General features: G+C 44.0%; 1 protein-coding gene across 2 annotated transcripts; it reads right to left on the reverse strand.

Moving 5' to 3' along the window:
• Positions 1-81: 81 nt before the first annotated feature.
• On the reverse strand, positions 82-7344 carry tmco4 (transmembrane and coiled-coil domains 4). 2 transcript variants are annotated; one of them, XM_037481011.2, is made up of 14 exons: positions 7211-7344; positions 6033-6186; positions 5644-5818; positions 5455-5482; positions 5233-5362; positions 4827-4924; positions 4347-4490; positions 4112-4231; positions 3187-3351; positions 2912-3048; positions 2390-2474; positions 2117-2234; positions 1867-1984; positions 82-1210 (listed from the first exon to the last, which is right to left on the reverse strand). In XM_037481011.2, exons 1-14 carry the CDS (start codon positions 7236-7238, stop codon positions 767-769), a joined length of 1944 nt encoding a protein of 647 aa, XP_037336908.2. In that variant the 5' UTR covers positions 7239-7344; the 3' UTR covers positions 82-766. The 2 variants fall into 2 exon arrangements, with proteins under 2 accessions (XP_037336908.2, XP_037336907.2); XM_037481010.2 differs by having other exon boundaries at positions 7178-7306.
• Positions 7345-16171: the final 8827 nt, after the last annotated feature.

A 16171-nucleotide genomic window follows, 5' to 3' on the forward strand; every position in this document is an offset into this window, starting at 1 on the left:
ATGGAAACGCTTGAAATGTTTTGTGGTATGAAAGTGAAATGTCTGTGGACACCGGGCACAAAGTCCGGACGCCCCGTTGTTCGACCTTGAATGGTCTGTTGCTCTTCGATCAGGAGATATGGTCGCAGAAACTGAGGACGGTGCACGGGCAGTTATTATGGGCTGCATACAATGTAAACTAAAAGGTGAGCAGCGCTTCACATTTGCATGGGTGGAACAGCGAGGGGCCTGGAAGGACACGCATTCATTGAATTACCTACTCCCGTACGGAGATTAAATAGTATAATATCCATAGCAACCAGGGGTGGTGTGCTGGTTTGAGTGTGAATGGTTGTGTGTTCCTGTGCCCTGCCATGGACTGCTGACCAATCCTGGTGTACCGTGTCTCATGCCTGATGTCGTGCTGGTATTGACTCCGCCCCCCTGCGACCCTGAAAGCCGGCTTTGAAGGTGACCATAGCAACTGGGCTACGTTTAGAAGGACGAGGAGGAGCAGAGATATCTAACACATGCAAAACACATGTAGAGGTATTTGCTCTCAAAGTGACTTGAACATTCTTTACACAATTCAAAGTTTGTAAAAAAAAGTACTTCATTAAAAAATGTCCTTGAGTGAGGGGATCTTCCCTTTTAGCTGCCGTGTGTGGACTGGCTCTTCGGCCCTCTCGGCTGTGTGCCGATTTCTCCCAAGAAAAAAACAAAATCTTGAGAAGACAAGTTTTTTTTTTTCTTGATGAAGAAGCAGCCGGTCCAAGTGACGCGCCCTTTACAAGTCTGTCTGCCTTTGTCTGTGCGTGTTTTCCGTAGTCCACTGTGTATCATCCCAGCTCCATGATACCTGTTCATTATCAGCTTCAGGATCCTCCCCAGCGTCAGGTGGGGGAGACTTAGAAGGCGGCGCTGCATCATCACCACTTGCCTTCTCCCCAGGATCACGGGGTGAAGTGTTGCCGTCCGATTCCGCGTCGTTACAGGAGTCCAGTAGGTATGAAATATCAGGGATGTCCCAGCCGTCACCCGCCTCCCTCACGTCTCCACTGTCCCCTGCACGAGGCTCCGGCTCAGTCGCTGGCTGCTCGCTGGGAGTTTCCTCAGACACGTCCACCGTCCCCGGAAGCACGAAGGAGGCTCGTGGGACTTCCTTGGTAGGAACTCCCACGGCCACCAAAATGGTGTCCATCTGACGCATGTAGTCCAGGTGACCTTTTACCTGCGAGGCAGAACCATGGGATTTACTGTCTGAACAGTGTATGATTTCACTTTTCTTATTCCCTCACATAACATGTCCATTTATAGCGTACACAATTCAAAGTGTCTGGTATCTTCTTACCTCTCTTTTTTAAATGTTCTCTTTAAAACTCGACCTTGTAAAGCACCAAATAATTGTTGTTAACTAATTCAAAATGATTCTTCTGCCTATTCTTTTTCGGCTGTTGAAAAAGTTTTCTTTGTGTTACATTACTACCATCTAGGTAAAACTATTGTGTCCCTGACACTTTGTGTATCCAAACACTTATGTGGATGTAACCAGATGTTGGACGAGGACATCATTGTGTTGGTTTATATAGTGGCAGAAAGGCATTTACACTGAAACAGACCAGCAGGGGCCTTATTTTATTTCCTTGTATTCTTGTTATATTTAAGCAATACCACTGTCTCTTTAAATAAAAAGATGTATTGAAAGATGTATTATGCATCAATCAGTCAAGGACCACCTTGTCTCCTGCTTGAAAAGTGTCAATTTGAGGCAACTCCCACGTGTTTTTTTATCGAGGTGTTGAATAAGCTTCAGCTCACACGCACTTAGGAAGCAACTCACTAAGGGCCCTCTAGCGTTGCCTGCTTTGAATATGAGCTCTGACTCACCACGGAGGAGAGGTCCACGTTGATCACACGCCGATCCTGGATGTTGATAGGCTGCAGGCCGGCGACGGACATCTGTGCAGCCGAACTTCGGTACAAGAACCCCAGGAGCCAGTCCCCTCTGATGGGTGGAGAGTTCGAGAGTTAGTTAAGTCACAAATGTTGCTGTCAGGCTGAACGACGAGCCCGACAGTTACTGCGAGATCTTACTGTCGCTCAGTGCATGCCGAAGGACCGAGCACGGTTACATTACCTGCAGTAGCCGTTCACTATTTTTCCAGCCACTACCCTGGTAATTTTCGCCCAGGCCTTCTCCGAGCCGTCCACAGGGGCCCCCAAGAGGACCACATCCTCTACTACTCCTTCACTACCTGAGGAATCGCAACAGAAGTACTTGAACAACAAAGAGATGATGTGAGATAAGAAACAAATCAAACCGATTCTACTTTGGTTATGCAGTGACTCGCCAGAAAAGACCAGCAAGGCTTTTAAAGCTCGTTGATGAAATGCTAAAAGATCTTCGTACCTTGGTCGTTGGCGAGCTCCTGCAGGCAGTAGTAGATCACTCTGGCCCCGAGACTGAATCCTATGAGGCTGACAGGCCGCTTCCCCTTCACACACAACGGGAAAGAGAGCAGATGCAGCAGTCTGGGGCAGCTTTTGTCCTCCTGGTGTTTACCCAACGTAGGCTAAGGGTCTGTCTGAGCTTCAGACATGGAGCCTTTCATCTGAAGTTTTGTACTTATGTTCAAGGAGACGGAAATCAGCAACACAGTTTAACTTGAGCCGATGCAGATAATAATGGGTTTTCACAACTATATAGAACAAGCACACTTACTCAGTACGGTGAGACACGACAGTAAGGGAGGGGAATAGAGTAAACAATTTATTACCAACAGTCGTCAAGCAATTTAATTTTCTTATGTTTTTAGGAATAGGATGTTTTATGTTAGAAAAATAGGCACAAACCTCAAAATAAACCAGATTATAAAAAACAACTGTTTCTCTTTCAGTTTCTGGCCTTAACAGAGGTAAAGTCACACAATACCTGCTGCCTGCTTCTCAAAACCTGCGCCAGGTGTTTCCCCACTTCAGCCGAGCGGTTCAGACAAACGCACCACGGGTGGTCGATGACGCTGGCCGCCGCCAACAGCGACGCGGGCCACGTCAGTGCCGCCACGATGCCTGAGAAAGACAAAGCCATCAACGTGGTGTCAAGTGAGGATGAATACTACTACTACTACAAAAAAAAGAACAGGCAGGATAAGATAGGCAGGGATCGTTTAACCGAAATCAAACCAAGTACGAAGGGCTGCAAGGAACCTGAGAGCACGGTGTACTTGAGGGCCTCCTGGGCCACCATGCTGACCAGCCCGTCTAGCAGAGAGGCCATGGCCGAGCCCAGATCCCTGAGGAAACGCGACTCCCACACCAGGCAGAATTGCTCCCCGCAGTCTCCCAGGCTGCACCAGGGGGCCTGAAACGAACCTGGAACACAGCGGCGGGGTTTCTGTGTAAAGATATGACTGAGTGGCACTTGTGAGTGAAGCGTTGTTGTTTTTCAGAAGCCATTGTAGGGGAAGGGGGCACTCAGGTTTAAAGTGAGCTGCATGGTTTTATGCAGAAGACGACACGTAAGTGTTTTTTCTTTGCATAATCTATAGAATTATCTATATATTATAAGGTCAGAGCATTACGTGCACAACTGTTGCCCAGCCCTCCCACCTATCCTCTCCTCTCTGTCTCTTTAATATTCATCCCTCGCTGCTTTTTGCCGCCACCAGACTGCTTAGACACAGTTCAACAGAGAGAATACTGTAAAGAGTGTAATTACCCGATTTAACAACAGGACTTAATAACACAACATACTAGATAAAGGAAAATGCGTTATCTCTGTGTAGGGTTTTAAAATGTGGTCGGACACTTACAATTACAAAGCCATAAAAAAAGTTACAAGGCAGTTACAACATATGTTGAATTCGATTTTGGACTGGGGGCGGAGAAATTCACACCTCCTTCCTCCACACAGCTATGTTATGCACAGACAAATGGCATCAAAGAGATTCCCACACAGCTGGTGTCGTGGAACTTCCTCAGAATTAAAGTCATGATTACATGGCATCATTATATTTTACCATTACAATATATATATATGAATATTGCCATGTAAATTGACATATACCATATTAAAGGATTTACCGACCTCACCTGTACACAGGTGTAGTGAGACAGCTGAAGCCACACTTACTGTATTTACCACTGCAGAGCCAACCAGTCACCGCGATGGTCAGGTGAAGATGCTTCCCGGAGCGCAGCGGCAGGAATTCAAACTCCTCTATCGCCCCGACACACTTGTTCATCTTGTAACCTGGAGATATGACGCACGGAAATAAGAAAACAAAGGTTGAAGAGAGGATAAATACGGGAACACCACAGAAGTGCTCTCATGAAGTTCCAAAAACATTGTAATGATGTCCTCTTACCAGTTAGTCCAGCTCCTGCTGCTCCAAACAGGGAGGCCATGATTGCAATGCCGGTGGCCGAGCCCAGAGCAGCGGCCCCTGCGGCCCCCAGCACAGCGCTGGCCCCTGCTGCCACGAGGGGGGCTGCCAGCCCACCTGTCACACCTGGCAATGGCACAAAAGATGCGCAGTAAGTGCAAAAGGCAAGAGGCAATATCAATAGGAGCAGAATAGAAAACATGCGTTGTAGCTATTTATTTTCTGTTAGTATTTCGTTATTTATTCATAGGGTGTATTGTTTAATTATTTAGATTTAATTGTTTGATGTGTCAAGATTGGACAAATGGACTACACAGTGACACAAGTGTGGGGAAGTGTAATCTTTATGCATTATTCTGAAAGTCTCAACACTCTGCTGTGGTTTGATTATCCGTTTTCCAGCTTGTTTGCTTCTAATGTCCATTTAATGTGTTCCAAAACCCTTAAGGCAGAAATAATCACCAATCACAGTTCCCCCGCCCACGGTGGCTAGTCCAATGAGGAGGTAGCGTCGCAGCTTCCGCCCTCTTTCTCTCCGCAGCCGCCGAGAGGACTCCTCTCTTAATGGAAGCAGACAGGTTGATAATGTGAGTTGAAATATACGTTGGCTCTACAAAAAAAACAACTCAAGTGACTCATCCTGTGCGCTTTAAGATAACATCTTCCCCCGCTGTTTTTTTAGATTTGAGTTTGACTGCAAGTGCGTTCTTTAAACCAACAGGGCACACAAGGTAAAAAGTAAAAAGTAAAGTTGAGACAGACAGAACACGCGATCGTCAAGTACTTTAAATCAACGGCACCATTTAATGGGCTCATTTGAAGACTATTATCCAGCCTTCCATTGCAAAAACCAAAGTAAGTAACTTACTCGCTCTCCTCTCCTCCCTCCCTCAGCCGCTCCCCCAGCGTTTCCTCAAACTCCTCCAGCTGCTGTGCAGAGACTCGTAGCAGACAGCTGACATGACGGATGAGAACCCTCGACCTGGCATCATATTGGCCTGAGCATATGACGGACCACCAGAGTTATAAGGTACCAGAATCACATGAATTCACACCCACACGCAGTATCTATTCATCGAAAGATTCTTACCGTCCTTCACAGAAAACGACACCAGATCCTGGAATGCAAAGCGACAGCTGATTGTGATTGTGGTCCAATAAGAGTAAAATCACCTCCAAATTATGTTATTAAAAATAAATCAGATACACAATATTTTTCTGTGAGCACAATCGGCTGTTCCATCAAACCATAGATTAATACTTAATGCTTTAACAACACCTGTATTATGGGGGTGGCCCCCGCGGCTAGCAGTGGCTCAGCCTGTAAGATGGAGAGGAAGGTGTCTGAGCCTTCGAAGCCCAAACCCGACAGGAAGGCCCCCATCACCGGCATCACCGACTCATCCAGGTTCAGCCAGCAGACCAAGCCCTGCAGATACTTCTCCCTGAACACGCTTAGATATATAAAAGATCAGTGCTCATGATTTCTTGGAGGTTGTAGCTGGATTGATTTAAATATACTGTGTGTATATGCATATGTATAATAATCTAGATCTAGATATTTAGATATAGAAAAAACAACTACCCAGTTTCAAGCACCGGGTATGATGGCAACATAATGCTGTGACGGATGACAACACATGTGGTGATGACATCATTCTCCGTTACCTGCTTTCGGGTCCCGTGAACAGCTGGCCCAGAGAGACCGCGCACAGTGCGGCGAAGCCAAATCGGCCCTGTTCACTCAGCAGCCTGCTGATCGTTGCTTCTGGACCGGGGTCACATGGGGCGTCTCGCGTCGTCGTTCCTGCTCCCCCCGGGTCTAAGGTGATACATGGACAAAAGGAGTTATTATTATTACCAGTAGGACTAACACTATGGATGATAATAAATGTCAAAGCACGAACATTAAGCATGAATAAAAAGGGGAGGTCCTTGCATTTGAAGTTAACCAGGCAATATGTGCGAATTATAAATGCTGTTTGGAGGATCATCTGCATGTCAAATTCACCAGAGGGCCCCAATCATTGGTGTTAGGTATATTGACAAACACTATATGTTATCATCACAAACGAGAAATGTAGCCTCCCCGATTTTTGACTGACGTCAACTCAGCAGACACTTGAATTTCAATGCAAGTATATGCTGACATTTGGACTGCAATGAAAACAAATTTATCAATAGTTCCAGACAAAGAGACCAATGCATACGTGTTAAGAACCTCTCTGACTACTAGGGTGATGAATATAACAATAATAATAATAATTATAATAATAAGTATTTTTACTGTACATATTTGGAGATATCTTCAAAGAAAAAAAGTCATATTTTTGCAAGTTCCAAAACACAATTTATGCATATTTGAACTGCAATAACATTGGTATTTTACTTTGTATTGGAATTTTCTATTTAAATGGGCTTTATTCCGGTTACGTGTTTAATACCGTAAATGTCAGCATACACGTGCACTACAATTCAAGCGTAGTTTTGAGTTTTGAGCGTAGTTTAGTTTCAACATTCGTTTCGTGTTTTTGTTTAGCTACGCGGAGCTGGGTCACGTGTGTAGTCTAACTTTGAGCTTCTCTGGTGAACTGTCATGAAACAAAATGCACAGCCTACTAAAGTGAAACCTATATCGGGTTTCTACATTCCATATGTCACGTAATATAAAACCAGTGTAACTTAAACAGATGTATCTCAACAACACTTGCGTTAGCTTGTACAGAGCAGCTGGCTGGCAGGGAGCCCGCACTGCCTCACACAAGCAAAAACACTATCTAATCATTTCGTCAATTTAATAACTACTGCCGCACCGGGAAAAGTACCAAGCGAATTCCGTGTGGTACCTGTAGCACTTCTCTTGTGTTCCTCCATGGCTTCAGATATCTCAAATTTGTACTCTAAACTTTTGTTGCCTTCACGTGTTCCTTGGGCGTCTGGTCATTACGTGATAGTACATGATTGACTAGCTCAAACTAGTTTGATGCTCAATATTCACCAATGCAAGAAAAGTATTTGATTAGCTGTTGCTTTCGATTGTTATATAATCACCACCCCGAGATGGAGCGGTTCAATAAATACATATTACCATTTCATGACAAAAAGAAATTCACTCATGAATTTTATTATTTCCGAGTTCACATGAAGACATCAGTTGTTTGCAACCTTTCAGTGACGTAACGTCCACGTAGTCGTAGGACGGGGCAAGGGTGTGTTCACGACTCACACGTTGTGGAATATTTAGTCAGAGAAATTGATATAAAGTCACTAAATTACACACCTTTTACTAATGAATATGACGTTGCATGGCACGAGCGCCTGGCTTTAAAGATATATACTGTTTTAAAGAGAGAGGCGGAAACCAGGAAAATTCTTCGTGACACAAGATCCGAAATCCGAGCTACATCTGCTGGCCAGCAGGTGTGAGTGTAGCATTCATTTTTCATGCCAAATTTCCCTTTTCTGCAGTTTCTCCACCACACACTACGACTACACCAATAAATATAAATAATGACACTTCAGTTTGCGGAATGTTTGCTCCTTTCATAATTCAAATGGTCCTGAAATGTGGCATTAATCCCAATGTAAATTCCACGAATAGCCAAGCAATGGGCCTAACAGACTGTGCCGACCTTTATCGGTGCATGTTTAAATGTGTTCAGAGTTGTTCTAAGGTCATTAATGAATTACTGCCAGTCAGTTTTCTGACTGCCATCCTTAGAAATGCTTTTTCCTCCGGATGTTTGGGGCGGTACATAAGAATTGCCTGGGATACCAGCCAACCCTTCACTTAAGGACATGCCATGCTCACAGGAGCCCACTGGAATAATTTGCTGAGATGTTGCCAATAGCTGAGAGTTAATAAAGAACACCATTGATCAAGGCCGTGGTTTTGTTAATATAGAGATTTCAATAGCGCCACAAGCAACAAGAGAGAAGAGCATATTGCAATAGATAGCCACAAATACATCTGGATTGACTGGGGATGAATGTTTAAGTAGAGCACCATGCTACAGCATCTGTAGTACATGTGATGTAGTACAGTACAGCCTGTGCACAATGAAAAGATACGACCTCATATAATATATGTGCAATTTGATTGGATAATTTAGTGTTGTGAAAGTATTCAAAGTAAAGCATAGTACAGTACATGTGTATGGTATAGTAAAATAGTAAAGGAAGATAAAACATGTTCAATTTAAAATATAACAAAGTTATTATGCACTCAGGGTTCAGGGTATTTTTACAGTGCATAGTCAGATTCACCTTTTTGTATTCGCTCTCTCATCACAGTTGGACCTTAACTGGCTTTCTCCCATGTATTCCGTGCGGCTGCTCCCCTCCCACTCCCTCCCCCCTTTGTGATCAGCCTCCATTTACTGTACGTACTTGGCAAAGGTCTTGTGAACCCTACATTTGTTTATTCAGACATAACTCAATGACTAGAGATCAAGGTGAATCACAGGAAACGTGCAGGGGGCCGGATTGAACTTCCTCCAGGTTGTCGTGTGGAGGAGCTTTTAGTACAACGTGAGGTACTTTGTCAAAATAATATCCTGGCCTTGTCATAGAGGAATCTCAAACCTACGTGTGCTGTGTTATTCTGTCTCTAAAAGGCATCCTGTTTATACCGCCCACCGAACAGACTCCAGTGTATCGTAAACAATGCGTTATACGCAGAACAGCTTTATAGCGAGAGATATTCATAGAGTGTCTTTATTTGTGATTTCTCGCTTCGTATAAAAATGATTAAACACAGCAAGTGCAACCACAATTACATAAGACACCTTGTGAGAGAAGAGTTGTTGATTAGGACCCATAGAAGTTCTCATTTCCCGGGCATGCCTCGACTTGCAATCAGCAAAAAATAAGTCTGGCTTTGGAAACCTTGAGCGTTGAGAAGCAGCGATAGAAGAGATAATATGAAGTGAACTCTGCAAGGGAACACCTGACTGGGCCTTTGTAGAGCTGTGCTCAACATCCCAGGTAAACTGACTTTACTCTCTGTGGGGACATTAACTCTTTATAATCCAAAAAGTCTTGGAAATGCATGGTTGAACTCCACCATCACCGCTAAAATTATATACTAAATGTTTTCGGTTGATTAAACATTATTGTAGTATTATTCTTTTAAATGTATTTTTCAGTTTTAAAACCTAATGACTTAACGATAAACCAATAATTAAAACAACCATTATTTGCAGCCCTACTATTATACTATGGAGGACAAAAAATAACTTAAGTGTGAATAAAAACATGAATAAATAAATAAATGCTTCAATAAATGAAAGTATACATAAATAGATAAAAGTTCATAATCAAACAGGTCATTAACAAATGCATATCAGATATGTATTTCTACATTTCTGTTCACCTAGATTTTTTTTCATTTATTTAGTTATGTTTCCGTATGAGGTCCTAACCTCTGGCTGAAGCAGGATTGGTCACCGGACTGTGATCGCTCCTGGTCTACTACTTGCACACATCGTTGAAGTTGGCTGCTTAGCAGAAGTTGTTGTGAGCATTTGGCACCAAAGCATATATTTTACAAACCGTTTCAAATCAATTGCATTTGTTAGCAAAACGATTTAGAGAAGCATGTGAAGAAGGACACTGTTTGGGTTCGGCTGGATGAAGCCCACTTGGCTCAGCTCAATGCTGGCATGGATGTGGAAGTGTTTGACAATCTTGAAGAAGCTGCCCACCAACTTTACCCTTGGACGTCCATTGTATATTTCACCTCCAATATCTACTTTGGTGGCACAGCGCTGGGGACAGGCTGCAGGTGTTCGGAGGATGGTGCAGTACCGAATAAGGTAATAATGTCATGTGTGTTTTTCTACTTACATTTGGTATATTTCAAAAGTGGCTGTATATCATTTTTTTGTTGACAGTAAGTTAGACTTTACATGGTTGCCATGAAATAGACTCTTCATCATTTATGTCAGATTGACATGCAGCTTGTGTTCAATGTGTGCTGTTTGTACTGTGAGTTGTGTCACATTTCTTTTGTTGTCTCTTCTGTTATTTTTAATGACCACAGTCCGCTCCCTATTATTTCCATCAGAGAACAACAATTTGGAAGAAATTGGGACTCAAATTCTGCAGCGACACCCCAACACTGAATACCAAATGATGGTTGGGCATTTGAATGCATGACGCACACGTATACAAGGTAAGGGACAGTCCTTATTTGTTTGATCATTTACTTGGCAGGCAGTCATCTTATCCTTTTCAGGAGATTAACACAGATATTTGTAAGCAGACTAGATGATTTCTGTCCCCATCAGGATGGGAAGGCTTTTGAGAGACGTTTATAACGGTGTTTTTTATCTCTTTAACACCATGTTCTGTTCACTGTTCCCTACGTAGAGAAACACCTTCAGGTTATCCAAGATGGCTGGATGCTATAATCATTAAAGAGAATAAGGAAGATGCAGAAGAAACTTGTTGGCTATTTAAATCGTAGCACACCTTACAGGAATGTGATCTGACACAACATGAATAAATGAATCACTCATCACAGTGAGTGAGTTATTTAGTAATAACTAGTAATTATCGCCGACTACAGCAGAAACCTCCATCCACTGGGTGCCTGGGTGTGACGTCATGTGGCCGTGGAGGTCACATTGGGTGGTTTGCGGCTCTCGTGCTGCAAAAAAAATTCAGCGGGGAACGCCACACGGCTGCCTAGTTCAGTTTAATACAACGTTTTTATGTTGGCACCTTAGCCACGTATGGGCAACGTAGTTACAGGAGCGATATGCTGGGGATCGATTGCTTCTGATATAGACATTTTAGGGTATCAACTTATATCTATACATTTCTGAATTTATTCTTTTATTTAGGCATTTATTTATTAATACATTATTTAAACATTTATTCATCCATTTATTCATCCATTTATTTATTTATGCTTAAGTCACTTTTAAAAAATTTGCTAACACATAAATTCCTGTTTTCAATTTAAAGGCAACTCTGTGTGTTGCAAAACGTATTGCAAACAAAATCATTTGGGAAATGATCTTATCGCGTAATACATGACTTGACTTGACTTTTACTCATCAAGTCAGACTTTGAGCCCATCCCAACTACCTTTGTCCTCCCAGACATGTAATTGCTTCTCATCATCTGGGAGATGGATCTGAACACTGAAACCTTTTCAAATCCTTTAACTGCCTTTGTGATTTGTTTTATTGTGACATTTGTATCTGTCATGGCTTTCAAAGTTAGTACAATAAGAATATTTCACTCCTTCAGTCAACCGAGAAAATACATTGATCATGCAATCTTACAAATGTCAACATTTGCAAATTGACAATACCAATAATAATTAGGCAACTTAAATAGTGGACAAAAAGTCAAGGGACATTAATCCCTGAATCAAATATGGCCCCAATATATATAGATAGATGTTAACATGTTTCAATGTGAACCGACTGACCCTGTCATGGAGCTACGCTGCTAGCGTGGCTAACAGAAAGAAACTGTGGTAGGAGACAACTTTTGGAACAGGCACTGTGATGGATTTTGACACTGTTTTCTAATCACAGAAGCACTGTTTCCACACGAAAAAGACAAACCAGCCAGCAGCCCCTACGTCTATTACAACGGCCATCGATCAACCTCGGGCTAACAGTCCTCTTACTGCTTAAACCGTGTCCCACAACCTGTCGGTATTTGTGTGTGTGTGTGTGCTCACGCTCAATGGATTACTCATTGAAGAACAGACACGCAGACGGGCAGAGCTCAAGCCAGACAAGTTCAAACACGGCGTCCCCCCCCTCCCAGTCCATCCCCCCCAGCCCGTCCCCCCCAGCCATGCCCTATCACTATCAGACAACGTGGTGGTTCTTCTCCTCTCCGCCACCTTGGCACCTGGCAGGAGGGGAGCGGAGGGAGACCGTCAGGAAGAGGGGGACGCGTGACCCCGGCTGCGTGCGTTATCAACAAGGAGCAGGAAGTGGGAAACGCCAAGGACGCAACATGTACGAGGAAGTGAAAGGCGCAAACTCCAGAGTGGAGGCGGTGGATGTGGATGACAGGTGATTGTGTTAACAAGCAGGATGGGCCTGCAGAGCCAGAGGTTGGCAGCTTTCTGTCATCAGAGGGCGGCGGCGGGGGAAGTTGGCCACATCTGGGGGGGAAAGGGGTTCGGACGACCTCTGATAGGTGTGCAGCGCAGTTACAACTCTAATGGTGACATTTGAACCATACATGAGCCTTCTTTTGTTATAAGAATAAATAAATAAGTGCCCTCGCTTCAGAGCGAGGAGATGCAAGCGAGGCGTCAGCTTTGATGGGTTGTACCTCCCCCGGGGCAACCTGCCCTGACAGATTCTGCTGCGGACGCACTTGTAACACATCCTCAACTCTTTAACCCTTCATACATACCACAAAAGTGACTTCAGCTGCCTTTTGTGTGCGTGTGCGCATTCACACAGCACACCGCCGTCGGTGCACATGTGACGGCTTGTGTGTGTGTGTTTGTTTAGTGTACAAGAGTGTTACTAAGGGTGGAAGGCAGCTGGGACTGTTGAGGAGGGAGTGTGCGGACTGGGGAGCAACGCGAAGGTCGAGGAATAACAAAGGGAGGAGAGAGAATGGAGAATCCAGCTGCGGTCCGCCGAGGCCAAACGCTCCAGAGGACGAAGGGAAGATGGTGAAAAGGACAAAGGACGCTGATGTGTTAAAAACACGATGGAGGGCCGATGAGAGGAAAAGAAAATAGAGTTAACGTATGATGAGAGAGCACAAGGGATCAATAGAGACCAAAGGATACAGCACAGCAATGTATTTGTGTGTGTGTGTGTGTCCTAGTGCGTGTGAGAGAAACACTGAAAAGCCTTCCCACTGGCTGGATGATCGCTCACAGAACATTGATGAGTCACCGCCACTGACCTTTCTCATGTGGTTTTCTGAACAAGTGGTACTTGAGGATTGTGGTGAGCATTCAAGGTCCTTTGAGCAGTTCGCATTTTTGCCGGAAGTCCTTCATTCCACACAGTTCAAAGGCCATGCACGGAATGTCCTCATTATATTGCTGATCTACAGTCAACAACATATTAATTCCTAGTCTATTGGGAGGTTGTAGAGGACTTCAGGCTCATCACGAGTAAAGTTTCTCATGCTACTGGAGTCAGACTTAAAATCCCCCATAAAAGGTCCTTTTCCTGGTCGGCTTCCTCACAAACCATGAGTCTTTTCACCCGAGCTTGTATTGGTGTCATTGCATCCTTGAACCTGCCATCTTTTCAACTTTTTTTTCCTCCAACTTTCCCTGATTAGTTAGTGTTCATAGCTCTGCCAGAAAAGCTGAGTCTATTGATATTCTACCTGTAAAGTTAGCCCTTCCGCTACTCTTCCACACAATAAGGCCAATGTCCGAGCTGAGGGAACCTCCATTGAGCCAACTTGGTACGATGAGAGGCCTGTGACATTTTTCTGTGGAAACTTTCAGTGGGCGTTGGCCTTTGCCACTGCCGAGGTTCGCTGACTGGCTACTATAACAAAACAGATATACTAGTGAGATGGGTCTAGCTGTGTGCGCAGTTCTGACCCAGAGACAGTGAGCAGACGCGGTGCTTCTGTCCAAACTTTAATGATACCCTACGATTTATTTGGTGAATACCTTGTCCGGCCTGGAAGCCAACGGTTGCTCCTGTTTAACGTAACCTGTCAAATTTGTTTAGGGAATAGTAAAGATTGAGTGTTTGCCTGGAAAGGTCTTCGGTTCTTGGAACATGGAGGGGCACGGAGGGGAAGTTTAAAGCAGGTTCGTTCAGCATCTTATAAAGCAAATTCTTAAACCAAAATGCTGAGCGAACTGTCTATATAGACACTGTTTAAAAAAGACAGAAGGCCTGCTGTGGACAAACAGGATGCTGGAAGTAGGCAGGAAAGTACCACTGACGCAGGGGCCGAAGGTGTCTTTGTTGTTCAGGAAGGCAGTGGGCACTTGGGGCGTTTCGGTTCATCACATGCCAGTGATGGGAAGTCCCTCCGACTTTTTTTAGTGGCTTTTATTCATGTATTATTTTCCATTCCACATAGGCAGGAGGCGGAGATCCTTCTGTGATGGATGTATCTTCCTTCCTTTCCCCTAACTTTCTTGATTAGTGTTATATCCAGACTCTCCTTTGTGATGCAGGTTTTTTATTTGTGGAGAGACACAAAAAACAAACGTGGTTTGTTATAAACCCAACCTCGTTTGCTATAGGCTGGCAGAATGTTGGAAAAAAGCTGGCAAATATAGATTTGTTAAATTCAGTTAACTACCAACAGTGGCATTCTAAAGTCCTTTGCAGCCAACGTTTCAATGGGTAATTACAACTGCAGGCTGCTATTATGGGCCAAAGTTACAAGAGGCAGTAACCCTGGTTCCAACCCTCCCACCAACCGATGGGCTGTCCTACTTTATATTTCCATGTTATCACACCCTGGATGTCGTAAACTCTTCCACCGATGACATTTTCCCCTTCACTCCCTTTACTTCTCGTCCTCAAGCTGGAAGCCACCAGCTGTTGCTGTTTTCCCGTTTTCATGTTGCGGGACTTTTTATTTGTCATCCCCACCGGGACTGTGGCGGTTTGTGAGCGAGAGCTGCCAGCGGCAGTGCGTCGATGTCTGACTCGAGCTGCATACGTTGAGAAAAGTGTGCACATAGTCCGGCAGTGAACGTGCTCTGTGCATTATATGCATGTTCAGTTATTTACTGCTTCTCATACGCACCAGTGCCAAGTAGTTCCAGGTGGGGGTATGCCGTGTGAATACCACTGATTGCTTGGGGTTTGAAAAAAAATAAAAAGCACTGTAAGAAGACTCCCATCTGTAGAGGGATCTAAACAGCACAGTGTCTTTGACGTGGTCAGACGTGGGGCCGCAGATGTGCGTGTGAGAACTTGTTTAGCACCGCAGGGGACGTACCGGAAAACCACAGAGAAATATATGTTGCATGTCCATTGTGCAGTAGCAGCAGGGTGTAAATGGATCTTGATGCAGCAGGGAACTTGACTTCCTATGACATTTGGAGTTTAATTTTAGCCCCTTGCATAAAAGAAAATTGTTCAGAAACCGGACAGAATTAATCTGCTAAAATTCTGCTGCTAAAATCGCCACCGTCAAAAGGAACAAAACAAATTACTTATGACTTGCAAACAGTATTATATTACATTATGTAATAGCGCAAACTATAACTTGTACTGTTTTATATGTGGTGGTATTGTTTTTATGGGCTATTGAAGTATAGGTCAGAAATGGTATCATAATGTGTCTCAGTCACAGAGTGCTCTGTAGCCCTTGTGTTTGTTAATAGGTGTGTGTATTGGGAAGGGAGTGTTCAATGTCAATGTCTCACTGGAACAATAGCAGTGTTTGGATACGATGCGTCACAAAGGAATCCAGACCTTTAAATTCTTGCATCCTCTGCCATCCATTTATTCCCTCCTACACCCGTTGTTCTTTTGTTTTACTGTTTTACACACACGCACACGCACACACACACACACACACACACACACACACCCACACAGACACACACACACACACACACACAGACATGCACACATCTATCAATAATCTCCTTGCTGAATCACACTGGAAAAAAGTTCCACACAAACCGTCAGGGGTTTCTTTGTGAGACAAAGAGTTACATTGACAATCATTTTTGTCCAAAGAACTCTTTTTGGGAGAAAGAGTCTGTCAAAGATTGGTGATGTTAAAGGGTCCTCCCAGGTCACACTTGTGAACCATGTCTGTTATGAGTTGAGCTGCGGGCACCAAATTTCGCAAAGGGACCCACCCACAGG

The sequence above is a fragment of the Pungitius pungitius genome, chromosome 1 (genome assembly GCF_949316345.1).
Source record: "Pungitius pungitius chromosome 1, fPunPun2.1, whole genome shotgun sequence".
Classification (NCBI taxonomy): domain Eukaryota; kingdom Metazoa; phylum Chordata; class Actinopteri; order Perciformes; family Gasterosteidae; genus Pungitius; species Pungitius pungitius.

What these genes read in the sequence shown, in the direction of transcription:
- tmco4 (XM_037481010.2), bottom strand. Translation starts at nt 7,238, where the DNA reads ATGGAGGAACACAAGAGAAGTGCTACAGGTACCACACGGAATTCGCTT. An exon ending in TTCACGGGACCCGAAAGCAG is followed by an intron (nt 5,819 to 6,032) that starts GTAACGGAGAAT and finishes TATATATCTAAG; the next exon opens with CGTGTTCAGGGAGAAGTATC. An exon ending in GGGCGGGGGAACTGTGATTG is followed by an intron (nt 4,491 to 4,826) that starts GTGATTATTTCT and finishes TGCCATTGCCAG; the next exon opens with GTGTGACAGGTGGGCTGGCA.